This window comes from Pleurodeles waltl, chromosome 2_1 (genome assembly GCF_031143425.1).
Source record: "Pleurodeles waltl isolate 20211129_DDA chromosome 2_1, aPleWal1.hap1.20221129, whole genome shotgun sequence".
Taxonomy (NCBI): domain Eukaryota; kingdom Metazoa; phylum Chordata; class Amphibia; order Caudata; family Salamandridae; genus Pleurodeles; species Pleurodeles waltl.
Window position 1 is genome coordinate 42,503,315 of NC_090438.1, and position 27,929 is coordinate 42,531,243.

At 47.6% G+C, this 27,929-nt stretch overlaps 1 protein-coding gene and 1 long non-coding RNA gene across 2 annotated transcripts in view; one reads left to right on the plus strand and one right to left on the minus strand.

Annotated features, from left to right (window-relative positions):
• Positions 1-14,226, minus strand: part of LOC138260948 (uncharacterized) — a 114,445-nt gene extending 100,219 nt beyond the window's left edge. Inside the window, exon 1 of the long non-coding RNA XR_011199031.1 lies at positions 13,567-14,226. This is a non-coding gene — a long non-coding RNA (uncharacterized lncRNA). The remainder of the gene's footprint in view (positions 1-13,566) is intronic.
• LOC138260942 (serine protease 23-like) overlaps positions 1-27,680 on the plus strand; it is a 72,390-nt gene extending 44,710 nt beyond the window's left edge. The window contains exon 2 of the mRNA XM_069209488.1: positions 24,524-27,680. Coding sequence (XP_069065589.1) covers positions 24,534-25,655 — 1,122 coding nt within the window. The 5' untranslated portion in view covers positions 24,524-24,533 and the 3' untranslated portion in view covers positions 25,656-27,680. The remainder of the gene's footprint in view (positions 1-24,523) is intronic.
• Positions 27,681-27,929: the final 249 nt, after the last annotated feature.

Here is a 27,929-nt window from a genome sequence, read left to right on the forward strand (position 1 = left end):
AAGGGGCAGTACTCCTCCTCCAGCTCTTCAGCTCTTCTCCTTGGCAGAGGTTCCTCTTGAACCCAGAAGTAATCTAAACATCTGGGGCTTGGGGTCCACTACTGTAGGAAGTTGGCTCTGTTTATACTATCTCAAAGTGACAGATAGTGTGCACAGAGTCCAAGGGTTCCCCTTAGAGGTTGATAGGGGCAAAATTAGATAATACTAATGCTCTATTTTGTGGTATTGTGGTCGAGCAGTAGGCTTATCAGAAGGTAGTGTTAAGCATTTGTTGTACACACACAGGCAATAAATGAGAACACACACTCAAAGACTTAACTCCAGGCCAATAGTTTTTTATATAGGAAAATAGATTTTATTTATTTATTTTTAGAACCACAAGATTCAAATTTTAGGTAAGTACATAAATTGTAAGGTGCTTCACACAGGTAAGTATAGAACTTTGATTTAAAACAGTAGTACACACAGTTTTGGTTAAAATGGCAATAAGCTATTTCAAAAATAGACACAGTGCAAAAATCAACAGTTTCTGGGGAAGTAAGTTTTGGTTAGTTTTTCAGGTAATTAAAACACTTACAAGTTCAGTCTCATGGGCATAGGCAGCCCACCGTTGGGGGTTCACGGCAACCCCAAAGCCAGTGCACCAGCAACACAGGGCTGGTCAGGTGCAGAGGTCAAAGAAGGGCCCTTAACACATAAGCACCTATGGAGAACAGGGGTGCTCCGGTTCTAGTCTGCTAGCAGGTAAGTGCCTGCGTCCTCTGGGAGCAGACCAGGGGGGTTTTTGTAGAGCACTGAGGGGGAAACACACAAGCACACTAAATGCACCCTCAGCAGCACAGGGGTGGCCTGGTGTAGTGTGCAAAGCAGTGTCGAGTTTGCCATAGAAAACAATGGAGGGAACCGGGGGTTACTCCGGCGATGCAGGCAGGGCACAGGGGGGCTTCTCGGTCCAGCCAATGACTGGGCTACGATGAGGGCCGCCTGCTGGTCACTCCTGCACTGGTAGGTGGGTCCTCTCAGTACTGGGGGCTGTGGGAGCAGTGCTTGGTCCAGGTATTGGGTTCCTTTGTTACCAGGTAGTTGCGGTCAGGGTGAGCCTCTGGATCCTCTATGCAGGTGTTGTTGTGGGGGTGCAGGGAGGTCGACTCAGGGTGTCCACGTTGGAGTCGCCTGGGAGTCCTCTCTGCGGTGTTGGTTGTCCTGAACTCGAGCCGGGGACGTCGGGTGCAGAGTTTGAAGACTCACACTTCTGGCGGGAAGTTGGAGTCTCTTTAAAGTTGCTTGTTTTTCTGTTGTCTCTGGACAGAGCCGCTGTCCTCTGGAGGTTCTTGGTCCTTTAGGTGCAGGTCAGTCCTCTGAGTCCTCAGAGGTCGTTGGTCCCACTGGATGCGTCGCTGTTCAGGTTCTTTGAGTCTGAAGACAGGCCGGTAGGGCTGGGGCCAAGTCAGTTGTTGTCTCCGTCATCTCTGCGGGGCTTTCAGGTCAGCAGTCCTTCTTTCTTCAGGTTGCAGGAATCTGATTTCCTGGGTTCAGGGTCACCCCTAAATACTAAATTTAGGGGGGTGTTTAGGTCTGGGGGGCAGTAGCCAATGGCTTTTGTCCTGCAGGGTGGCTACACCCTCTTTGTGCCTCCTCTCTGAGGGGAGGGGGGCACATCCCTATTCCTATTGGGGGAGTCCTCCAAAACCAAGATGAAGGATTTCTTAAGGCAGGGGTCACCTCAGCTCAGGACACCTTAGGGGCTGTCCTGACTGGTGGGTGACGACTCCTTGTTTTTCTCATTATCTCCTCCAGACTTGCCGCAAAAATTGGGGCCTGTGTCCGGAGGGGCGGGCATCTCCACTAGTTGGCATGCCCTGGGGTGCTGTAACAACAGGCATGAGCCTTTGAGGCTCACCGCTGGGTGTTACAGTTCCTGCAGGGGGAGGTGAGAAGCACCTCCACCCAGTGCAGGCTTTGTTCCTGGCCCCAGAGTGACAAAGGAACTCACCCCATGTGGCCAGAAACCCGTCTGGTTGTGGCAGGCTGGCAGGAACTGGTCATCCTAACACTGGTGTTTGGACTGGTATACAGGGGGCATCTCTAAGATGCCCTCTGTGTGCATTTTTCAACAAAACCCACACTGGCATCAGTGTGGATTTATTGTGCTGAGAAGTTTGATACCAAAATCCCAGATTTCAGTGTAGCCATTATGGAACCTTGGAGTTCGTGTTTGACAAACTCCCAGACCATATACTCTTTATGGCTACCCTGCCCTTACAATGTCTAAGGTTTGGCTTAAACACTGTAGGGGCATAGTGCTCATGCAACTATGACCTCACTTGTGGTATAGTGCACACTGCCTTAGGACTGTAAGGCTTGCTAGAGGGGTGACTTACCTATGCCACAGGCAGTGGGTTGAGGGCATGGTACTCTGAGGGGAGTGCCATGTCGACTTAGTAATTTTCTCCCCACCAGCACACACAAGCTGTGAGGCGGTGTGCATGTGCTGAGTGAGGGGTCCCCGGGGTGGCATAATACATGCTGAAGCCCTTAGAAACCTTCCCTGGCCACAGGGCCCTTGGTACCAAGGGTACCATTTATAAGGGACTTATCTGTGTGCCAGGGCTGTGAAAATTGTGGGAACAAAGGTACAGTTTAGGGAAAGAATACTGATGCTGGGGCCTGGTTATCAGGATCCCAGCACACTTTCAATTATAACTAGCATCAACAAAAGGCAAAAAGTTAGGAGGTAACCATGCCCAGGGAAGCATTTCCCTACAACTACTTATACCCCTTTCTGCCTTTAAAGTTGGCAAACTTCAAAGGAAAGTCTCTGTTGTCCACAAGATCCTGCCTTGCCCTGGCCAGGCTCCAGGCTCACACCAGGAGGTTGGAGACTGCTCTGTGTGAGGGCAGGCTCAGCCGATTCAGGTGTAAGTGGCAGCTCCTCTCTCCACTCTAGCTCGGATGACCCATCAGGATATGCATGCTACACTCCAGCTCCCTTTGTGTCACTGTCTAGTGGAGATTCAAAAACAGCCCAACTGTCAGTCTAACTCAGACAGGGAATACACAAGCAGGCAGAGTCACAGAATGGTCTAAGCAAGAAAATGCCCACTTTCTATAAGTGGCATTTTCAAACTGACAATTTAAAAAACAACTTTACCAAATTAAATTAAATTGTGAGTTCAGACACCCCAAACTCCATATCTCTGTCTGCTCCCAAAGGGAAAGTGCACTTAAAAGATATTTAAAGGCAGCCCCCATGTTAACCTATGAGAGAGATAGGCCTTGCAACAGTGAAAAACGAATTTGGCAGTATTTCATTGTCAGGACATGAAAAACACATCACTATATGTCCTAACTTTAACATACACTGCACCCTACCCATGGAGCTACCTAGGGCCTACCATAGGGGTGCCTTACATGTATAAAAAGGGAAGGTTTGGGCCTGACAAGTAGGTACACTTGCCAAGTTGAATTGGCAGTTTAAACACATAGACACTGCAGTGGCAGGTCTGAGCTATGTTTACGCAGCTACACATGTGAGTGGCACAATCAGTGCTGCAGGCCCACTAGTAGCATTTGATTTACATACCCTGGGCAGTTCTTGTGCACTTTACTAGGGATTTACTAGGGATTTACTAGTAAATCAAATATGTCAATCATGGAAAACCCAATTACACATACAATTTACACTGAGGGCATTTGAACTTTAGCACTGGTCAGCAGTGATGAAGTTACCAGAATACCAAAACCAGCAAAAACAAAGTCCAGCACACAGTCAAAACATAGGAAGTAGAGGCAATAAAGACAGGGGAGACCACTCCAAGGTTGCCAGGTCTGACTCCCAGCATAGACACAGAAATTGTCATGAGAGTAAAAGCATGCGTGTTGTGCACTAATAGTGACAAAGGTTTAAAAGCTTAAACGTTGCCTTTACAACTGTGTAGGTTATCAGAGGGCCCATGGTCAAAATTAGCAATAGATTTTATAGGCCTATTTAACGTTACCTCGTAAATCAAGGTTTGCCATAATAGTACTGGATTACTACAGTAAATGGTGGGATTCATGGAAGAGCCCAACATATATGCAGTTATAAAGTTTCTAAAAAAATATTTTTCAAAGAAGGTGCTCTAAAAGAAATTGTCTCAGACAATGGAGTGCAATTTACTTCAAAGGAAATGAGGGAGTTACTCCAAGACAACGTCATTGAACACAAATGCATAGCGTTGTACCACCCCCAAGCCAATGGGTTAGCAGAAAAAATGAATCGCACATTAGTAGAATGTATGTAATGGCCAGTACAAAATAAAATAGATGTTCAAGAAGCAATAGAGAGCATCCTTTGGTCCCATCGGTCAAGTCCAAATGCTGTAACAAGAGTGATCCCTTTTGAAATGATGATGTCCTGTGTGGCTGAAGAAATATCAGCAGAAATCTGAGCGCTTAAAATCACTAGCTAAGATCATTCAGCCCCGTGTAGGAAGGTTTCAAGAAAAAAAAAAAAAAGAATATGACATCAGACACAGAGTTAAAGAAGTGAAACGTGATATCAAAGTGGGTGATTGGGTGCACATGAAAGATCCCATTCATTTTAGTAAAGGAAAATCCAAATGTAGGTCTCCAGAAAGAGTTGATGCAATTCCCCAGAATACCATTTGAATTAAACAACATGAATGGTGGGAAAAAAAGTAGAGTAGGGAAAGTCAATTTAGGATGTGAATGTGTTGATGCACAGGAGAATGAGTCAAATGGGGAAGGAACTGAGAATGAGTCAGATGTGGCAAGGACCACTCATTCTACACGACGAAGGAGCAATTGGGTGATAGTTAAACCAGCTAGATATTGAGATGGGTGAAGTACGAAGTGCTAATTGTGAGAAGGTAGCCTCTTTCTAGCCTTGTTACCCCCACTTTTGGCCTGTTTGTGAGTGTATGTCAGGGTGTTTGTCACTGTTTTCACTGTCTCACTGGGATCCTGATAGCCAGGCCTCAGTGCTCATAGTGAAAACACTATGGTTTCAGTATGTTTGTTATGTGTCACTGGGATCCTGCTGGTCAGGACCCCAGTGCTCATAGGTTTGTGGCCTATATGTATGTGTCACTGGGACCCTGTCACACAGGGCCCCAGTGCTCATAGGTGTGCATGTATATGTTCCCTGTGTGGTGCCTAACTGTCTCACTGAGGCTCTGCTAACCAGAACCTCAGTGGTTATGCTCTCTCATTACTTTCAAATTGTCACTAACAGGCTAGTGACCATCTTTACCAATTTACATTGGCTTACTGGAACACCCTTATAATTCCCCAGTATATGGTACTGAGGTACCCAGGGTATTGGGGTTCCAGGAGATCCCTATGGGCTGCAGCATTTCTTTTGCCACCCATAGGGAGCTCTGACAATTCTTACACAGGCCTGCCACTGCAGCCTGAGTGAAATAACGTTCACGTTATTTCACAGCCATTTTACACTGCACTTAAGTAACTTATAAGTCACCTATATGTCTAACCTTTACCTGGTAAAGGTTAGGTGCAAAGTTACTTAGTGTGAGGGCACCCTGGCACTAGCCAAGGTGCCCCCACATTGTTCAGAGCCAATTCCCTGAACTTTGTGAGTGCGGGGACACCATTACACGCGTGCACTACATATAGGTCACTACCTATATGTAGCTTCACCATGGTAACTCTGAATATGGCCATGTAACATGTCTATGATCATGGAATTGCCCCCTCTATGCCATCCTGGCATTGTTGGTACAATTCCATGATCCCAGTGGTCTGTAGTACAGACCCTGGTACTGCCAGACTGCCCTTCCTGGGGTTTCACTGCAGCTGCTGCTGCTGCCAACCCCTCAGACAGGCAGCTGCCCTCCTGGGGTCCAGCCAGGCCTGGCCCAGGATGGCAGAACAAAGAACTTCCTCTGAGAGAGGGTGTGACACCCTCTCCCTTTGGAAAATGGTGTGAAGGCAGGGGAGGAGTAGCCTCCCCCAGCCTCTGGAAATGCTTTGTTGGGCACAGATGTGCCCAATTCTGCATAAGCCAGTCTACACCGGTTCAGGGACCCCTTAGCCCCTGCTCTGGCGCGAAACTGGACAAAGGAAAGGGGAGTGACCACTCCCCTGACCTGCACCTCCCCTGGGAGGTGTCCAGAGCTGCTCCAGTGTGCTCCAGACCTCTGCCATCTTGGAAACAGAGGTGCTGCTGGCACACTGGACTGCTCTGAGTGGCCAGTGCCACCAGGTGACGTCAGAGACTCCTTGTGATAGGCTCCTTCAGGTGTTAGTAGCCTTTCCTCTCTCCTAGGTAGCCAAACCCTCTTTTCTGGCTATTTAGGGTCTCTGTCTCTGGGGAAACTTTAGATAACGAATGCATGAGCTCAGCCGAGTTCCTCTGCATCTCCCTCTTCACCTTCTGATAAGGAATCGACCGCTGACCGCGCTGGAAGCCTGCAAACCTGCAACATAGTAGCAAAGACGACTACTGCAACTCTGTAACGCTGATCCTGCCGCCTTCTCGACTGTTTTCCTGCTTGTGCATGCTGTGGGGGTAGTCTGCCTCCTCTCTGCACCAGAAGCTCCGAAGAAATCTCCCGTGGGTCGACGGAATCTTCCCCCTGCAACCGCAGGCACCAAAAAGCTGCATCTCCGGTCCCTTGGGTCTCCTCTCAGCACGACGAGCGAGGTCCCTCGAATCCAGCGACACCGTCCAAGTGACCCCCACAGTCCAGTGACTCTTCAGCCCAAGTTTGGTGGAGGTAAGTCCTTGCCTCACCTCGCTGGGCTGCATTGCTGGGAACTGCGACTTTGCAAGCTACTCCGGCCCCTGTGCACTTCCGGCGGAAATCCTTCGTGCACAGCCAAGCCTGGGTCCACGGCACTCTAACCTGCATTGCACGACTTTCTAAGTTGGTCTCCGGCGACGTGGGACTCCTTTGTGCAACTTCGGCGAGCACCGTTTCACGCATCCTCGTAGTGCCTGTTTCTGGCACTTCTCCGGGTGCTACCTGCTTCAGTGAGGGCTCTTTGTCTTGCTCGACGTCCCCTCTCTCTGCAGGTCCAATTTGCGACCTTCTGGTCCCTCCTGGGCCCCAGCAGCGTCCAAAAACGCCAAACGCACGATTTGCGTGTAGCAAGGCTTGTTGGCGTCGATCCGGCGGTAAAACACTTCTGCACGACTCTCCAAGGCGTGGGGGATCCATCCTCCAAAGGGGAAGTCTCTAGCCCTTGTCGTTCCTGCAGTATTCACAGTTCTTCAGCCTAGTAAGAGCTTCTTTGCACCAACCGCTGGCATTTCTTGGGCATCTGCCCATCTCCGAGCTGCTTGTGACTTTTGGACTTGGTCCCCTTGTTCCACAGGTACCTTCAGACAGGAATCCATCGTTGTTGCATTGCTGATTTGTGTTTTCCTTGCATTCTCCCTCTAACACGACTATTTTGTCCTTAGGGGAACTTTGGTGCACTTTGCACTCACTTTTCAGGGTCTTGGGGTGGGTTATTTTACTAACTCTCACTATTTTCTAATAGTCCCAGCGACCCTCTACAAGGTCACATAGGTTTGGGGTCCATTCGTGGTTCACATTCCACTTTTGGAGTATATGGTTTGTGTTGCCCCTATCCCTATGTTTCCCCATTGCATCCTATTGTAACTATACATTGTTTGCACTGTTTTCTAAGACTATACTGCATATTTTTGCTATTGTGTATATATATCTTGTGTATATTTCCTATCCTCTCACTGAGGGTACACTCTAAGATACTTTGGCATATTGTCATAAAAATAAAGTACCTTTATTTTTAGTATAACTGTGTATTGTGTTTTCTTATGATATTGTGCATATGACACTAAGTGGTACTGTAGTAGCTTCACACGTCTCCTAGTTCAGCCTAAGCTGCTCTGCTAAGCTACCATTATCTATCAGCCTAAGCTGCTAGACACCCTATACACTAATAAGGGATAACTGGGCCTGGTGCAAGGTGCAAGTACCCCTTGGTACTCACTACAAGCCAGTCCAGCCTCCTACATTAATGTACTACTGTATCCAAGTATTTTGATGAAAACTGTATTAATTTATTTTTGTATTTGATCCATTATTGTTTAATAATTATCTATGTGACATGTTTAGCGGGGTCCTAGTTTTAAATAATTGTTTAATTTTTGTTAAATGAAGGGGAGAGATGTTGTGGTGGCGTAATCTGCTATCTACATTCCAAGGTAATAATTCCATTTCCATGATGCTTGGAATGTAGAAAGCACAATCATGATAGGGCATTCTAAGTTTGTCAGTTGTTGTTGAACATCAACCTAGACTGTGGCCAATAAACCTGTGTCATGTTAAATGATCTCTGTGTGGTAATGGACGCAAAAAACACCACAAACTCTTTAGAGATAAATCAATTGTAAGATGTATAATGAGACAAACCAATTTTTGATGCATGGGTTTTAGTCAAAATCCTTGATGGCCTGACCATGGAGATGATCAAGCTAGGAGCCACAGTAACTGCAGAAAGCTCAGTAGTGTGAGTCCGGCAACGTTAAATGAATAGCTACAAAACACTTAACACCCAGTCACTCCCCTCCTTAGGCCTCCCATATCCATCTCCTGAGCTGGATATTAATTCCACAACAGAAGAATGCACAAATACATTGGTCACCTACTTAATGAATGGGCTTCCCAGAACTGCAAGTGTTAACAACCTAAGGCTTCTTCCCCCTGGTTCTCAGAGTTTTTATTTACCAAAGAAGTCATCTGCTGCATCTTAACAAAATCTGAAGACAAGCACTGTCAAATCTTACTATTCTGAGGGCTGCCAGGAGAAACTACAAATCAAACATCTTCAAAGTTAAATCTAGGCACATTATTCCATGCTTGATGGCCTAAATATCCACAAAAACTGCTTAATAGTACCATCAATCAAACTCCCACTCCACCAGCACTGTCTCTACTCCAGCACCAAAATGTGAAGAATTTGCTTTCTCCTTTGCTGAGAAAGTAATGTCTATGGAGCATTCACTTCGTCCAAAATCCCCTATCCCAGGTGATTGCACACTTACCTGCAAAGCCCACTTTGAAACAATCTCTGAGGCAGGTTTACTTGAAACTGTAACTAAAGTCAAACTTTCCAGTCAGCTCTCCAATGCTTTGCCCAGCTTACTGAGCAGGGAAATGGCCAAGATGAGGCTACCATACCGTGCCTCCTTGGTGAACTCCTCACTGAAACAAGGTGTTTAACCTGACCAGTCTTAAAATCAGCTAGGTCTTCCTAATCTTGAAAAGACCCAACACCAATGACCTGAACAGCTTTCGCCCCAATATCAACACTTCTCTTCGTAGGGAAGGTATTAGAAAGCTGCACAGCATAACAGCTCTCGCTCCGCATCCAGTCCAATAACCTCTTAGATATTTTCCAGGATGGCTACAGGCACAGTTGTAGCACTTCTTCAAACTGCAGATGACTCTCGCCACCTCTTCGACTCGGGGAACTCCTGTCTACTTGTGCTCCTGGATCCCTCAACTGCCTTCAATACAAACGCCGCAGTCCGATAAGCATCCTGCAGGAATGGATGGGCATGGATGGGGCAGTCCTAAAGCGGTTTTATTCCTATTTGTCTAACTGTTCACATAAATTAAAGTAGGGAACTCTGCCTCAGACAAAAGCAACCTAAAACAAGGGGCTCCAAGGGGCCTAGTCTATATTTTGAACCTCTTGGCGTGATTTTGAGAAAATATGGAATACTTTATCATCAGTTTACAGATGATACCCAGATCTACATGAAAGTATCTTCCTTGAAGACGTGTCTTTTTTCCTCCACCCTTGAGAAGCTTCAAAAATTGATGACCAACCACCACTTAAAATGCAATCCAATTATAACTGAATTTCTATTCATCGCTCCAAACAAGCAACCTCCCAGTCCAAGAGTGGATGGAATCCTACTCTCCCCTTAACTGCAATCCAGCCGTTGTGGACAATGACAAATCATTGGGCTTTATCTTTGACAATGGGGTGCCCAACCTTGGGTGCTCCCACCCCTCTGGGATGCAAGATGGCATTTCAAGAGGTGCAACAATCAGGGAAATTTTTCCTAATTGCTCAATTTATACTTGCATTTTATGCACTGAGTTAAAAGCTTATTTTTTTTAGTTCAGTTTGTTCTTCCGCAGTACTGTATGTGGCAAAAAAAATAAAAATGTGACTATCTTCAAATGTGATATTACTTTTGTAGGAGGTGTGAACATTGATCAAACATTTCCTAGGGGTGCAGAGCATAGATAAGGATGGGAACACTTGGTGTAGACCTCCAATGCCAAATCTCAGCCACATCAAAAAGAGCGTGCCTCCAGCAAAATCTGCTCTGGGGGCTCAGGTAGTTTGTTCCAGGACAGGATTTGAAAATTGAGACTAGATTATGGTGACTCACTCCTCTCTGTTCATCCTAAAGGGCATTTAGCTCCTCTGAGAGCAGTGCTCCACGCTGCTGCCCACTTTGTGACAGGCCACAAGAAATCCACCCACATCTCTCCTATTCTTCGTACCCTGCAATAGCGCTCCATCGATGCAGGGGCCCAGTTTAAGATTGCATGCATTACTCATAATGTCCTCCACAATTCCTCTACCTCCTACCTGGTTGGAAAACTGAAAGTCTCTGGAGCTCCATGAGGATCAAGAAATGCTGAGTCTCTCCAGCTCAAATCCTCGATTTTAAGTCATGAATGCTGCAGAGAAAGGCATTCTCTGGTGATGTCACAAGGCTATGAGCTCCTCCCACCAGCCCTTCGTACAACCTCATGCCTGTAGACATTCGAAAGGGAGCTCAACATCCTTTTCTTGAGAGACACTTTGGGTAAAGTAGGAATGGTTTCAGGTATCTCTGATGTTGACTTCATCTGTCTTTCCTGTTACTCAATATTTGTTGTCTCTGCTCTCACAGTTACTTACTGTTGATTTACTATGGTGGGCAGCTAACTGCTTATTATCCTGTAATGTCCTAGCAGCATGAACTGTTTGTTCCTTTTTTTCCTGGTGCTGATAGATTATGATGTTTGTTAACCTGAGCTTGCCTCCTTTTCACACAAGAAAGGTGTCCCCAGGGTATCCGTACCATTGGTGCAACTGGTGCAATGCACTGGGGCCCAGAGGTGGGAGGGGACCCAGTGAATCCTGCACCAGCTGATGTTATTCCACAGGCTGCCTGTTCTGTTTTTTAGACACAGTGGGCATATTTACAAGCCCCTTGCGCCACAGGTGCGTCACCTTTTGTGACGCAATGGTGGCACAGATGCAGACCTATATCTACAATGCTCCTCAAAGCCACTTTGCATGGCTTCTCATGGCCTCGTAGATATGGTGTAAGGTAACGGAGCGATTGCAGCGCAAATCCCTGCATTACCTTGCTCTGCCTTAGGGAGGTGCTCCACGGGCGTTGCGGTGGGTGTTCCCACGTAACACCCGTGGTTTTGACGCATCCCCAGATTTATAAAGCTCTGCAAACTTAGGAATGCATCAAACCTGTACAGCTCCCAAGGAAAGGTGTAACGAGTAGAAATATTATTTCCCATTGTTTCCTCTTTCTATGCGTGTTGCGTTCTGCAGCACGGATAGCAAGAGGAAAACGCTGCGATGGATTGATTTTGTGCAGGAAGGTGCCCCCTCCTCCACAAAAACAATCCTGCATGCATCGCAGGCACTCTTACATCATGGTGCAAGGGAGCCCGTGTCGGCGCTAGGCAGCACATTAAGCACCAGCGCAGAGGTAGAGGGCAGGACTGCAGTGTGTCTTGCAGATACGGCGCATTTCTGCCCTTTCACGTTGGCGTAAGGCAGCGCAGCAAGAAGGCTTGTGGCACCGTCCAACACCAAGTTCTTGTAAACATGCCCCAGTGTATGCCAGGGGCTTGGCTGTGTTTACTTGTCAGGGGAGGGTCCCAGAGGGAGGTGAGAGTAAAGAAACAACTAAGAAGCGAGAGGAGGGGATGGAGGAAGAGGAGAGCGTGGAAGAAGGGAGGAGGGCAGGAAAAGGTGACAGAAATAAGGATGAGTGAGAAAGAGAAAGGAGGTGAGCGTAAGCAAAGTGGGCGGGGAAAAGGGAAGAGAAAGGAACTGGAACTAAGGAGAGAAGGGCAGAAGGTGATGTGTGCGACAGAAGAGGGGAAGAGGCCGAGGAAGGGGATACAGGCGAGGGATGTAGGAGATGAGGGGAGAGAGCTGGAGATGGGGAGGAAAGACCAGCAGAACGGAGAACTTGGAGGCCCGTAAACTCCATCTGTGTATCAGGTGCAGTGGCACCGAAGCCAGGGGAGTGATGGGCGCTGCACCTCATTTACAGCAGTATTTGAATACCGGCTGAGGGGCCCTGCACTAGGTGGCCCTTCACCCCCAGAATGCACAGACTCATTTGTGCAGGATGGCCGGATTAACCACGAGAGACCCTGCGCCCTCATAAAAAATAAATCCGCTGAACCCCAAACGTACATTAACAGCACCACATTAATGCACGGGCACACCCAGAGCGCCACCGACAGCTGGAAATCCTCTCTCCCCAGATGTTACAGACTCCTGACAAAGATGCTAGTTTGTCTTGTTCACTCCCCGTTATTGCAGGGCTCGGTGTTGGCACATGTGGCTCTAATGAGTTCGTGAAATAACAGACATCAAGCCTGAGGGCCCTGTGCCAGGCGGGGAGCGGGCACAGCACTTGCTGACGCTGGCACTCCCTGGGTGAAGCTGCCCTGGAGAATGCCTGAAAAGTCCAAAATTAACATTTCTGCACCGTTTTATGCATCTGTGTATTTCATTTGGCAAGACTTGTGTATCCTTTTGCAATGAAGTAATCTGTCCTGAGTTACACTTTGTGATGGAACTGTGAGGCGCCACCAGTCTCTTCCGGCGGTGTGGGGGCCCAGGTACCCCAAGTTTCTCTGTGGCGGGGGTCCTTGGACCCCCCCCCCCCTTATATCTGGCGTATGATCCCCGCCCACCCACATCAGCCCTTGGAAACTCCTCCTTTTATCAGGGATCTTGGCTGTTGTTCTGCGGAAGTGCTTGGCTGCCTGACAGGTCCTGAGGAGGGGGGTGGGAGAGAGCACCAGAAAGGGGGGGCTGGGAGAGGGGGTGAGGGAGGGGTGTTCTTATCACAAGAATAACTGAGACAATACCAATTAGGACTCGGAAAAGTTTTTCGTACTCGTAAAACGGCCTTTGGAAGCCACAAGGATTCGTAACTTGGGGGTACAGGAGGGGCCTCCCTTCCAACCTGCATTTCCGTGTGTAATTCATCAGTGGTTTGCGACCCCTTGTCCAGGTGCACACCATCGATAAGTCATTGACACCTCAATGGAGGTGGTAACTGGTTCTCCTTTGGGAATTGTGTTGCGGCCCTTACTGAGAGTGGGCACCGGTTCCCTGCCCTCTTGACCACCCGCAGCTGCCCAGGCGGTCGCCGGAGGCTCTCCTGCCCATCCAATAAGGATACAGAGACCAGATCGGTTGTGGTGGTAGAACATTGCCCAGCACTGACTACCTCGCATTGTAACAAGAGCATCCATTCATAACCGCTAATCGTATCCCTTCAACTTTATTACATACCAAAACTTAGATCAGTTGCACGTCATCTCACCCAGGCGGCCGCAGATCACTCTCTGGTTGCCGTGAGAGATCCTTCTGTTGCTGCCTGGTACAGCGGGCCACGGTTTCCAGGCTTCATCTGCTGACCAATGCGTGGCGTTCGTGGCCACCTCTTACCCTTTGTTAGCCTTCAGGTGCCCCTGCCGTGAGGCATCCCAAGGACCTGTACTCAGTGCGAGCGGGCGAGGCTCCTGCCCCCCTCATGTGCTCCTAAACAAAAAACATATTTTTTTGAAGCACCGGTTCCTTCAAGGACAATGAGTTGCTTTTAAAAAGAGGTTTCCTGTTTGGTAACGAAAAGAGATGCTTTCTGGTTCATCAGCCCTGTGATGGGCGCCAATCACAGGGTCGCAAATACTCCTTAGACAGGTCGTTCCGGGAGCCCTGCGGATGGTGATGGGGCAGTTTACAAAAGCCTGTTCACAAGAAGTCCGCACTACTTGTGACCGGACTCCTAGAAAGCATGGCTCAAACCACCTGCGTGGGCACGGGAGCCTCTGCCCAGGTGGCCACACGAAGCTTCGCGCGCCGTCCCTGCCCCATGGGCATCAGTGAGGGGCAGCCGGGGGCACTGGTGGCGCCCCCCGCTAGCCCAATCGTACCCCTGGCACTGCCCCTGGCTTTTAGGGATCAAGCGGAAGTGGCAGGAACAGGAAGTAAAGGAGCAACATCCATTTACTTCCTGTAACTTCCACCCCCCCCCCCCCCCATCCACCACCACCACCTTCTGAGCTGTTCAGAAGGGGACAGCAGGTCAACCCTGTGACGTCAGTGAGGATCAAAAGATGTGCCAAGTGATATAACTACCGGAGGCATTGTGATAAATCTATGCAGGGACATGTTAAAGGTTTTGGGAGCCCCAGGTCCGAACGTATTTTAGGGGCCCCCATTTGGAACAGCGTTGAATTTATGATCCAGTTTCAGCTCTTTGAAGCCCTCTTTGGTCGGGTCACTGACAGGGCGCAGGCAACTGGTCCTAATTCTAAATGTGTTTACATTTAATATTCATGGATAACGACGTGTGTTTTCAGTATTGTAACACAGCAGCAGCTCAGTAATATTACTGCAAATAATCTCTGTGGCCCCCACCCCTTTCTCATATGAGAGGTCCTGTTTTAATCTAATATAAACAATTTTACGGGTGTTTCATGAAGCATAAACATAACATTTCTCTGCAAAATGTCTGTAATAGACTCTCACACATCACCCATATTAAACATAAATTAAAGGGAAACAATATTTAAAACAATTTGTTTAAGAACTGTTCAAGATCACCAGGGCAAGACTCTCTGCAGCACAGAGCTGGCTCTATCAGGGGGCCCCCTGGAAGGCTGGGGCCCGGGGCCAGAGCCCACTTTCCCAGGCCTTGAAACCTCTCTGAATCTAGGCCCATTAATGGCCTGTGTGGTTTCCTGGAGAGGCCACTCTCTGTGTCTCCGGGGGGGCTGCTTAGTCTGCACCTCTGGTCTCTTCTACAGCTTTCTGTCCTACCTGGGCATTGTGGCTAGAGAAGATACCCCCCGATGAAAGGCGGAGCTGCTCTTGCACATACATGCAGGCAGGGGCGGGGTCTTTGCAAAGAGATGTGACCTATTCTTAGTTCGATCTGTTGACATAATACATGGATATTTGTCATCTTTTTTTAAAACATTTTCCCTCCTAAACATATCCCTCCCTTCAAAGCAAGGAGGTGGGCGTACACACTTTTTTTCTATCGACTTATTTTGTGCTCCCCAATATTTGCCTTTTAGCGAGCATGCGCAATGTTGGCATGTGTGCCTACATACGCAATATAAGAATTGTGCATATACATGCATTGTGGCATGTGTGCATTTATACCCAATATTAGGATGACTGGCATCTCTGCATTCATAGGTAATGGCATGTGTGAAGAAACAGGCAGTGTTGGCATCTGTGCATACATACGCAAAGTTGGCACGTGTACGTACACACATAGTGCTGACGTGTTACCGTGTGTGCTTAGAGACCTATCTAGTCTATTTAGTTAAAGATGAACATTTCCTAAAAACTGGATGTCTGTGCAAATGTAATGGGCATTCCAATTGAAAATGTGTTGTCTGTAATGGCAGTGCGCTACCACACCATGCATACTCCGCTCTACGCCACTGCACTCTACTCTGCACCACTGCACACCACTGCGCTCTACTCTGCACCACTGCACTCTACTCTCCACCTCTCAATGTTACACCACGCCACACCACTGTGCTCTGCACCACTCAGATCCATGCCACTGCACTCTACGCCACTTCACGCTCCGCTTCTCTACACTACTCTGTACCACTCTTCTCTATGCCATTGCAGTCTTTACTACGCTACTCAACACTACTCCAGCCTGGGCCACACCAATCTACTCTTCACAACTCCTTTCTATTGAATTGTATTGTAATAGTATTTATATAGCACTTAGTACCCCTGACGAGGCGTCGAAGCGCTTTTCGACGAGTAGCACGCTACTCCGGAACCCAACAAGAATTAGTGATGGATCAGTATAGGGAAATATGAGTACAGTCTATACCATTTAACTCTACGCCACTATGCAACACTGCACTCTACACCACTGCTCTTTACTCTGTAACACTCAACTCTATCCCACTGCACTCAATTCCAGTCCACTGTGTGCCACTCTGATCTATTCCGCACCACTGCGTTCTTTCCCACTGCACTCTATACCATTTTACACCATTACACTCTATGCCACTCTATGCAACTGCACTCTACCCTGCACTATTCCACTCTACACCACTGCACTCTGACACTCTGGTCTGCAACACTGCACTCTCCACCACTTAACCTCACGCCACTCTACCCTGCACTATTCCGCTCTACACCACTGCACTCTGACACTCTGCTCTGCAACACTGCACTCTCCACCACCTAACCTCACGCCACTCTACCCTGCACTACTCCGCTCTACACCACTGCACTCTGACACTCTGCTCTGCAACACTGCACTCTCCACCACTTAACCCTACGCCACTCTACTCTGCACTACTCCCCTCTACACCACTGCACTCTGACACTCTGCTCTGCAACACTGCACTCTCCACCACTTAACCCCACGCCACTCTATTCTGCACTACTCCGCTCTACGCCACTGCACTCTACGGGACTATACTCTATTCTGCACCAGTCTATGCTACTCTACTCTGCACCACTCTATGCCACTGCACTCATGCCACTGCACTCTATGCTATTGGACTCAACTCTGCGCCACTGCCCTCTGCATCACTCAACTTTATGCCACTCCACTCTGCACCACTCTACATCACTGCACTGTACGCCACTACCATCTGCACCACTGCACTCTACTATGCACTACTCTAATCAACGCTAACGCATCCTATGATGCTGCATTGTACAAATTGTGCTGAATTCAATGCCACTGCACTCTACGCCACAATACTCTGCAACACTGTACACCAATGCACTCTACACTAGGCCACTTTACTGTATGCCACTCCTCTGTCTGCCACTCTATGCGACTGCACACTATGCCACTCCACTACACGATACTCTCTGCCACTCCACTCTACAACACTTTTCTCCACTCTTAGCCATTCCACTCTACGCCACTCCACGCCACTCTAGGCCACATAGCTAAACTACATTGGCCAAGCCAGTAGCTGTTGCATAGGCGAGACCTATTGGCTTTGCCCCTGTCCTTGATTTTGTCTAGTGGTATTGTGGTGAAGCAGCCTGCACAGAGGACCCTTAATGAGAAGGTTTCCATCCCGGCTTGGGAACTGGTGGTGCAGCAGGCCTGCTGAAGTGTCCATTGTCCCAGCATCCCATGCGTGCTCAAGGTCAATGAAAGGTCAGCAGCATCTTAAGGGAAATGTTGAATCTCACCACCTACTGTTCTCTAATGTGACAAGGAGAGCCCTCTTCATATGCGCTTTCCTCAAAAGAAAGAACCAAACAGGCGTAAAAATGATCTCTAAAGAGTACAAGTATTCAGAAATTTGTGTTCAGTTTTGGAAGTAGAAAAGAAGTACATTGGCTTCTAATTCTGAAGTGAGATTTGAACAAACTTGGCAGAAGTGTTAAAACAAATCCAAACTACAACAAAGGACGTTACCTTTGTGCCATGTACAAAGACAACAAAACTTCCAAGTATTGTTGTTCCTCTGTGAACGTCCAGTGTTCTCCAGTTGCGGACAACAAAAGGTCAGACTTGCAGAGGCTTCTAGCGCGTCTGAGCCGGGCCTAAAGTGTTATTGTCATGGAGTGAGGGTGAACTGCGCCCACAGGTGTGGGGTTTCTTTCAGCCTCCCTTCCAGCCTCTGATATTCGATTTTTACGGGCGAGCGCAAAGCGCTCCGTCCATGATGTAATCTCTCTCTGGGATTCAAACCACGCCCATGTCACGTCAGTCACTTTCATTGGTTCCTGGGCTTGCTCTTTAAAATCTCCTTGCTTTGGACTACTTTATCTGTTTATTTTCCCGGCAGCGTGATTGCGCTGGCGTTTACCTAGCGCGACCGCGCTCCGTTTTTACGTTTTCAATTTCAGTGCGATCGCGCTGTGTTTTTTTCCCTTTTAATTTGTGTCAAGAAAAGTCCGGTTAGGAGTTTACAACGCAAATAGCTCTAACTCGAGCAAATGCGAGCCCCGTTGCATTGAAAATGCTTGTTGTCGTTTTCGAGCTCTGTGTTCACCTGTGCAGCAGGCACGTGTGTTCACCACTGTACCCTGATTGTTCAGAGCCTGCACCTGTCCAGCCAGCCTGGCTGCCAATGTTTACATACACACTGCCATCAAAAGGGCTGTTTTATGTGATCCGCCTCACCTGTGTTGGGAAAAGTCTGGATTTTGTTACTTCTAAAGCTTCTTTGTACATTTGCGGTTTTGAAATTTATCTCAATAAATTCTGAGCACCTTTTTTTGATTTTATTTTACTTCTTTCAATATGTAAGAACAACATTTGAAGATTTTGAATCAGATTTTTTTTTGTCGTAAATAAACTGAAGGCTCATGTGATGACTGCACGTGTATGTGGTTAGCAGTAGGTATTTCGTATAATTAGAGAGTGAGATATATAGGGCAAGATCTACGCGCATTAGTAATAGCCATTACCAAATGGCGATTTTTGGTGAATCATTATTTAATAATCGCCAATACTAACGCACTAAAGCGAAATCTGGCCCTGATTTCCAAATCAATCATACCTAGTTGGTCACAAGTAGACCTACCTCATGAATATGAATGACGTAGGTCGCAGTTTGTGACCCACTAGCACTCACTGCCATCAGAGAAGTGCTGGCCTGCGTTTCAAAATGCAAAATGAAATGTTTCACTTTTATTTTTTAAGAGTTCCAAGGGGACCCCTTTCCTGTTTGTGAATGGTTTACCACCAAGTTTAAGTTTGTGGTAAAGTGCGAATGTTTTACGACTGCATTTTGGGAAGGGACATCTTGGACACTTACCGTCCAACTAGAGATTCTGTTCTGTGTGCAAACCCAACCTGTGATTCGGTAACAAGTTACTGAATTGCATTTGGTATTTGAACATTACAGAAAGCATTTTTGTGGTTGCAAATGGCACGATTTGCAGACGGGCCATTTGCAACAGCAAAAATGCTTTGTACATGTGGCCCATAGTGCTTCCAAGCTCAGCACACGTTTAGTGGCCAGAAAACAACAACAGACGAGTGCCCGAACCTGACCATACGTTTAGGGCATTCGTGGTGGTAGTGTTTACATTTATTGTGGGCTCTGGTGTGCTATCCTGCCACATGGCCACTGAATGTCACTCCACTGCTGATAAAGAGTCCACTCTGAGTGGAGCATTCACAGGTGACTCCCAATAAGCGAACTATGTACTTCGCCAATGCAAGGACCACTGAACTGCTATCAGAATACCACTTCCCAGAGGACACATGTCACAGCAGAGAGCAGCACACACTGCAGGTCTGTCTATTGTGCGGTCACTAGAGGGGGTGCTGCAGTTAAAGCCCTGGCACACCGATGTGGTAGTGACTGTAAACAACAGCACCTGGAGAAGCCAAATGTAAATATGTTCTTATGCACCACACAAGTGGTTGAAGTCATTCCCTTTGGGGTGGCACATGTGCCAAGCAGGCCGAATCTGTCCCCTCTAGGTGGCTGCACACAGAGGCCACCCAACTGTGCTTCAGGTTGAGCCTGTGAACTTGCCATCATGGGGCACCTGAAGAGTCAGAACACACCTGCAGGGACTGCACACAGACTCTTGTGCTCAAAGGTAAAAAGGGCGAGCATGACTCTGGGGCAGCTACACAGGCCTCCGGGAGCTGGTCACACACATGAACTCAAGAACTGGTCCCACTCACTGGGCAGCGGAGCAGTTCCACACAAGCCCACCAAACAGCGAGTGAGACCCGCTGGACGAACGCACACGAAGGTGGTATACTTGAAGGTGGTATACTTGTATGTGCGACAGCGGCTGAGTCTGCAGCTTACAGGCAGATGTGCGCATAGGTTGTTGAGTTCTGGTCGCTTGCACCGTAGGCTACGCCTGTGTCTTAGAGGTAGATGTGCACATAGGTTTGGTCAGTTCTGGTTACATGCTTCCCACATAGTCTACACCTGTGTCTTAGAGGCAGATGTGCGCATAGGTTGTTGAGTTCTGGTTGCTTGCACCGTAGGCTACGCCTGTGTCTTAGAGGTAAATGTGCACATAGGTTTGGTCAGTTCTGGTTACATGCTTCCCACATAGTCTACGCCTGTGTCTTAGAGGCAGATGTGCACATAGGTTGTTGAGTTCTGCTTGCTTGCACCGTAGGCTACACCTGTGTCTTAGAGGCAGATGTGCACATTGGTTTGGTCAGGTGTGGTTACATGCTTGCAACACAGACTACGCCTGCGTCTAAGAGGCAGATCTGCACATAGGTTGTTGAGTTCTGGATGCTTCCACCGTAGTCTGAGTCTGCGTCTCAGAGGCAGATGTGCACATAGGTTTGTAGTCTGGTTACATGCACCATAGGCTACACCTGCATCTTAGAAGCAGATGTGCACATAGGTTGTTGAGTTCTTGTTACATGCACCGTAGGCTACACCTGCATCTTAGAAGCAGATGTGCACATAGGTTTGGTCAGGTCTGGTTACATGCTTGCAACATAGTCTACGCTTGCATCTTAGAGGCAGATGTGCACATAGGTTGTTGAGTTCTGGTTGCTTCCACCGTAGTCTGAGTTTGCGTCTCAGAGGCAGATGTGCACATAGGTTTGTTGAGTCTGGTTACATGCACCGTAGGCTACACCTGCATCTTAGAAGCAGATGTGCACTTAGGTTGTTGAGTTCTTGTTACATGCACCGTAGGCTACACCTGCATCTCAGAGGCAGATGTGCACATAGGTATTGAGTTCTGGTTGCTTCCACCGTAGTCTGGGTCTGCGTCTCAGAGGCAGATGTGCACATAGGTTGTTGAGTTCTGGTTACATGCGTACTCCTTAGGCTGAGGCAGCTTTTCTCAGTGGCTGAGCACCAGTGACAGGAAGCCAGTGACACCTTAAAACCTGATGACTTCCTTCCAGTAACCCTGACCCTGTGCTGACAGTTATCTCCTGCTGACCTGATGGCAGACTGTCCACCCCATCTAAACATGTCTAACACCTGCTAGTGACCCCACACTGTCAGAGCCACCCATGACTACATGTACATGCAACATATTACCACATATGTTCTCTTTGTGCTGTTTAATGACTCCTATACATTTAGAAGTATGTCCTTATAAGTGAACCATGGGTGTAACTTTCACAAGAAAGTCTTGGGCGAAAAAAGGGGTTTTCTGACTTCATTCAGAAACATTACGTTTTTGAACCGCTTAAAACAGTCATGAACGGGGAGCCCTGTGCAGTTGCTCTAGGTCAGGGTTCTGCAAAGTCGGCCCTGGAGAGCCGGGCCAATGGCAGGTTTTTAACATGTCCACATTTAGAAAAAAGATGTTTCAGAAATTTACATGTTTCTAAATGTGGATATGCTAAAAATCTGGCATGGACCCGGCTCTCCAGGACTGACTTTACAGAACCCTGCTCTAGGTAAACAGTGGTGGTGAAGGATGCTCCTTCACCACCACTGATTACCTAGAGCAACTTACCTGCACCGGTGTTCACGTGGGCTACAGAGGTAGGCACTGGAGTGCCAGGGTGAAGCCAGAGGAAATTGCCCATTGCTGACCAGGTGCCTGTGAAAAGGAAAAAATAAGGCTGATGCCCGTGTTCCTGTATAAACTAGCCCAATGCATTGTGAGTAGACGACTATGTGTCGCTACTGAGCACGTGCATAGCCTGCCTTGCGCAGCCATACATTGTCCAGATACATTGACCTGCAGGCACACAGTCCTATCTTGTCATCAGAATCCCTGTCTCGTGATAAGGAGATGACGACATGTTGCTGTCATGCACGACATGTAACAAAAGCTGCACAGCACAAACTTTCGAAGCACGTTGTGCCTCTAGGCCTGTGGCGCATATATGGGATTGTTGTTTTATTTACATTAATGCCTGCCCAGTTGTGCTTGTGATGCTGCTGTGGGGGGCTCCTTTGGTTTGGGTAGTCTGTTGGGATTGGCATGTGTTTTGTAAGTACCCAGAATTCCCTCCATCAGGTGCTGCACCACTGGAAGGTCATAGGTGATCGCTGTGACACTTAACACGGGTCTCGTCCAGTGTTTAATTTGAGCTGGTGGTTTCCGAAGCTCAGCACCACCACTTAATAGTCAACACCGGCACTTATGACAGCTACCACATGATGGCACGGTTTGTGTAATTTAAAGATGAGCAAAACAACAGTTAGTCCTTAATTCGGTATACATTAAAAACAACCAGTACCTGCCGCCCAATCCATTCTTATAGCTTTGGGGGCCTCGAACACTGAATTTTTACACTTGTATCAGTGTGATGGGTGGTAGTTTTCTAGGTGCTGCCATTGGTAGCGTCCACAGTGGCAATGTGTGGTGCAAGCTACAGTGGTCTCCTGGCGAGGGCCCTGGCTCATATTTCTTTTTTTTTTTTTTTACAAATTAAGCACTGGTCTCACCTCATTACCTGCGCAAGTGCCAAGCCCTGCCAGGGCAAAAGGTGCATGTTCCTAAGGTGGACGCTGTCTGGTGTGTATCCTGAGACTATGTAAGAGCCTGCGTGTTGTTGGCATGACTGGCACCCTTCACATCGATGCTGCCTTACAGCCCCCCACCGCTCCCTCCATCCCCCGCTCCTGAAGCCTCTTCCATTATTTTGAAAGCATCAGTGATTATTCAGTGGTCCCCACGACATTTGAAAACCCTGCAGTAAAGTGGGCCTTCTTTGGTGAACACTAGGACATGCACAGTGTTTGCTCCTGGCTTGATTTGGGGGTGAAATCACCCAATCAAATCAATCAATCATAGATTTGTAGAGCACGGCTAATCACCCACAGAGTCTCAAGGAGCTGTTTGTGGGCGTGCTGCTCAGTCCTAGAGCCAGGTCTTGTGGTTCTTCCTGAACTGCTTCAGTGATGCATCTACCTGAGCTTGAGGGGAAGCGTGTTCTATGTCCGGGGTGCCAGGTAGGAGAAGGATCTTTCTCCTCCTGCTGTGCTTTTCCGGGTCTTCGGGACATATCCAAGGGCGAGCTGGGAGGAACGGAGATGTCTGTTGGGTACGTAGAAGACGAGGCGGTGGTTGAGGTATGCCAGTCCTGTGTTGTGCAGTGCATTGTAGATGCAGATCGGGAGTTTGTATGTGATGCGCTTGTTGGGAGCCAGGAAAGGCTTGCAGGGTCTCTGGGTTTTATAGGTGATAAATGCATACTTTTAATTCCTCTGTCGTCATGATTCAAGTTTCTAGTATAGACTGTTCCTTGAGATGTTGGAGAGAAGTCACTGGTGCTTGCTGTGACCTGCAGGCCCCTTCCGCCAGCTCCAGAGTTCACCAGCAGAGGGCAGTGAATACCAAACAGTAACTCACGTAGGGCAGTCCTGGCTTTTTCTCTCAAGATGAAACTAAAGCTCACAAGGACAGGACAAACAAGGCATTAGGATGGGCGCTAGGTGAGAGGAGGGCTTAGATACTGCAGGGTTCAGGAAGTGGATTTCACTCACCACTTGCAGGGCTATGCAAGGTTTTAGGTTACAGCTTGCAGCAGGTTTAACCTCAAGGGACATTTGCATAGCCCCGCCTTCTACTTGGTCTGGATCCTTGCCTAAAACCCCACGAGGATGGCGGAAGAGCAAGGCAGATGTTTCCTTAGTGATGCGCATCACAGTGATTGTGCTCCCTATGCAGTGCTTAATTTGAGCCGGTGGTTTCCAGTGCTGGGCACCAGCTCTTTATTGTCAGCACTGGCACTTATGACAGTCTCCCACATGGTGGCGCTGTCTGTCTAATTTAGAAATGAACAATACAACACTCATTTATTAATTCAATTTACATTAAGAAGGAGAAACACCTGCTGCCCAAGTCATCCCACTGTTGGAATAGTGTGGGTCATCACACTTATAGGAGTGTGATGGTTAGTCGCTGTGTTGGTACGGCCATTAGCAGTCTGGCAGGGGCAATGGGTGGTGCATGTTAAAGTGGCCTCCTGACGAGAGCCATGGCACTTAATTTTTTTAAACAAATTAATCACTGTCCCTATGTTTGGCTTCCATTCCCAGAACTCTTACTATTTGGCACCGTTTTGCTAAGACAACTTGCAGTACCCATCAGACCCCGAATGGATGGTCTGAGAGTTAGGAAAAGCTCGATCATATCCAGAAGCCACCCCCACCGCCCCAGTTTGACTTTGACAGTAACAAAAACATTGCTAACCAAGTTCAGTTCAGAAGAATGGGGAGTATCATTGATCATATTTTTCAATTAGTAATATTTTAAGTTAATAGGTTGTTTAATTGAATTGTTTATGGTGTTTGTCTTACTTACGTTTGTTTATTTGCTGCAGGGCCTGCACCATGAGCCTCCTTGAGTTCCTCACCACCTTCCTCTGGATCCTCTGCAGACAAGGTTTGCACGGTTTTTCCACTGATGTCTTGATAAAACCCCAGGATTACATTCCAGCCATCATACCCCAGTATACTCTGCCTCTGGACCGGCCACGATTCATCGCGAAGCCCATCCTGGACCTCACAACTTACTGTGACGAGGAGTGTGCGAGAGGTGAGGCTGGCCTTTCTCCCCAGGACTTCCAGGAATACCTCTCCTACGAGACCGTCTACGCCAATGGTTCCCGCACCCTGACTACTGTGGGGGTGCAGGGCATCAATCCAGGCAATACCACATCAGGTGGGTGGAGCAGGAAGCGTGCCAGAAGGCATGCTCGCCATAAACGTCACATCTATGGTACAGATGGGCGGTTCTCTATCAGTGGCAAGCGTTTCCTACTGGACTATCCGTTCTCCACTACAGTGAGGATCTCAACAGGCTGCACCGGGATTCTGGTGTCAGAAAGACATGTCCTTACAGCAGCCCACTGCGTCCATGATGGCAAAGAGTATGTCAAGGGTGCAGGAAGGATCAAAGTGGGCTTCTTGGTACCACATAAAAGCTCGAAGAACATGACGCAGCCGGACAGGCTGGTCATGCGGTGGGTGAGAGTAAAGCGCACCCAGGTGCCAAAAGGATGGATGAGGGGGCCCAGTGACCTCAGCATGGACTATGATTACTCCTTGCTTGAACTGCGGAAGCCACATGAACACCCTTTCATGAAGCTTACTGTCGCCCCTCCGGTGGAAGACATGGCAGGCAAGAGGATTCATTTCTCTGGTTTTGACAGCGACCGCGCTGGAGAGCTGGTCTACCGCTTCTGTGGTGTGGAAGATGAGTCAGCTCACCTCATCTACCAGCATTGCGATGCCCGTCCAGGTGCCAGTGGCTCTGGGGTTTACGGCAAAGTCTGGGATGCTGGGAAAAAGAAGTGGGAGAGAAAGGTCATCGGGATCTTCTCAGGCCACCAGTGGCTGGAAGTGGACGGCGAGCAACAAGACTACAATGTGGCAGTGCGCTTCACAGCTATGAAATACGCCCAGATCTGTTACTGGATTAAAGGTGACTACAAACATTGTCAAAATGATTGAGTGCCATGCTGGTCTTCATTGGGTTGAGAAATGTCTCTCTCCTGCAGATGTGGAATAAATATGTCCTGTTATGGGTGGATGGACCACAAACACATGAGCACTTAGAGAGGTTTGGAGAAGATAGAAGGATGCTGGTACATTCAGGATAAAACATGCTCTAATCCACCAGTTTGACACTAGTCATGATGTGAACATGTTGTGTGAGCTTTTGACTGCAACACATGAAGTTAAAGGGAATCTTCACAGCTGAGCGAGTTCTTTGCTGACGTTAGGTCATTCAGGAAAGACCTTTCTTTGGAACGCGAACATCCTCTTTTGGATAGTGGCAATTGAAAGCTGAACACCTTATGGACCTACATTTTGCTGGCACCCTTCCATGCAAAGGGCTTTCACTGCCACTACGAGAGGAGAAAGGTGTCCTACACTAAGGTAGACTTCTCTTTTTCCTCACTGACCAACTGTGGACTCCCAGTGGCCCCAGAGCAGGCCCCCTACTTTCCTGATTAGACCATTTGCTTTTTTGCACAAATCAGAAACACTTGGTGATACACGAGCGATTGAATGTGTTATTCGTCAAAGGTGGCCTGAAACTGAGTTCTACTGATTGGATGGGGCCTTTCTCTTGCTGTGAGCCCTCGTGCACAGACAGTGGAGTGGCTGTGGGGTACTTACCCATAGTTGCAGAACCCTTTCAGGATATGTAGCTGCCCTCTTTAGAGGCACTGATCGAAATACTATCCTTTCCAACTATCAGGCACTTGTTAATTGCACTTCTGGTCATGTATTGATGGGTAGATGTGAATGTATGTCAGACATTTGAAATAAAGTAACTCATCACTGGATGAGAATCCTCTTGACGTAACAAGCAGAAAGATGCCAAGTTGGATAAGAACATAAAGATTTACAGATAAGGCATTGTAGGTGGCAAGAGATGAGAATATGGAAGAGTGAGCTGAAGGGAAGGAAAGATGGGTGTTGAGTATCTTATGGAGAAGACGAAGAGGATGACAGTGATTACAGAGGTGGTTAAATTGGTGACTCGACATGATGGGTGGAGATGATAGAGGACATTGAATTGTTAAATAGATGACATTGAGAACAGTAATGCTAGAGATGATTGAGTTGATGAATACTCAAGGAGGATGACATTAGTTGTTGAGATGGTGAAGGTGATAAGCTGAGATTTGTGGCGGGAAGGATAGGGGTGATTGAGATGATGAATAGACGGATCGAGGATACTGATCATTGTCGCTGGTTGAGATGAGGAACAGATCAGCTGGAGATGTTACTGATAAACAGAGCTGAATTGATCATTGGAGGATGGGGATGACTACATCATGATGATCACAATCATTACATAGATTGTTGAGAGGATGAATTGACCAGATGAATGACATCGGTCATGAGTTGATGAATGAAGAGACAGAATGAATATGATGATAGAGGTGGTCGAGTTAAGTAAGCAAGAAGTATGACATTAATGTAAGAGTAGATTCTGTTTATGAACAGATGAGAGGGATGAGTGAGACAATTCATGAGTTAGCTCAGGATTAGACGAGATGGATTATAATAATATTATAGAATCATGGAAGAGACATGGCAGTAAGAAGAGAGGTGTACCTTATTTAGATTGAAACAATGGACTGATATTATAGAGTATAATTACAGAAGATTGATATTGTCGATGATGAAGATCACAGGAGATGAAGATGGTGGTATGAGTGTAGGAGTAAGCAGAGGTGCCCATTGGTGGGAAGATGATTGTGGGCATGAGAAGTTGGTTGATGGATAGAAGTCCTAGTGAATGCGGATGAAGAACCGATGACCAATAGCGATGTCCATGTGCGGCGGATCTTCCCTGATCGCAGCATTCACCGCTCGAGGAGCGAATTTATACAGCACTCTACACCTACCGGCCATGATTGTCTTCCTGCACTGTCAGTGTGCACGACTAAACAGAGTTTATTTTTTTGTGTACTGGGTTGACAATAAAGGTTTTCATGAAAAATAAACTTTTTAACAATCCTTGTTTCCCCTGCCTTGTCTCTCTTTGCCATAAATGTTCCCTGAGTGTGCCACACACTTTTCCTCACCTACAGCTGCCACAACTGTCATGAATGAATCAACTGCATGAAAGTGTGCTTGACCCTGTCCAGCACCATCGTACTCTGTGTGTCAAAAAAGCAGAGTCCTGTAGAGTGAACAGTGTCAGCATCACAAGTGCACTAAGAACAGAGCGAACGGTATAGCAATGCCTAACTTATTACCAACAAA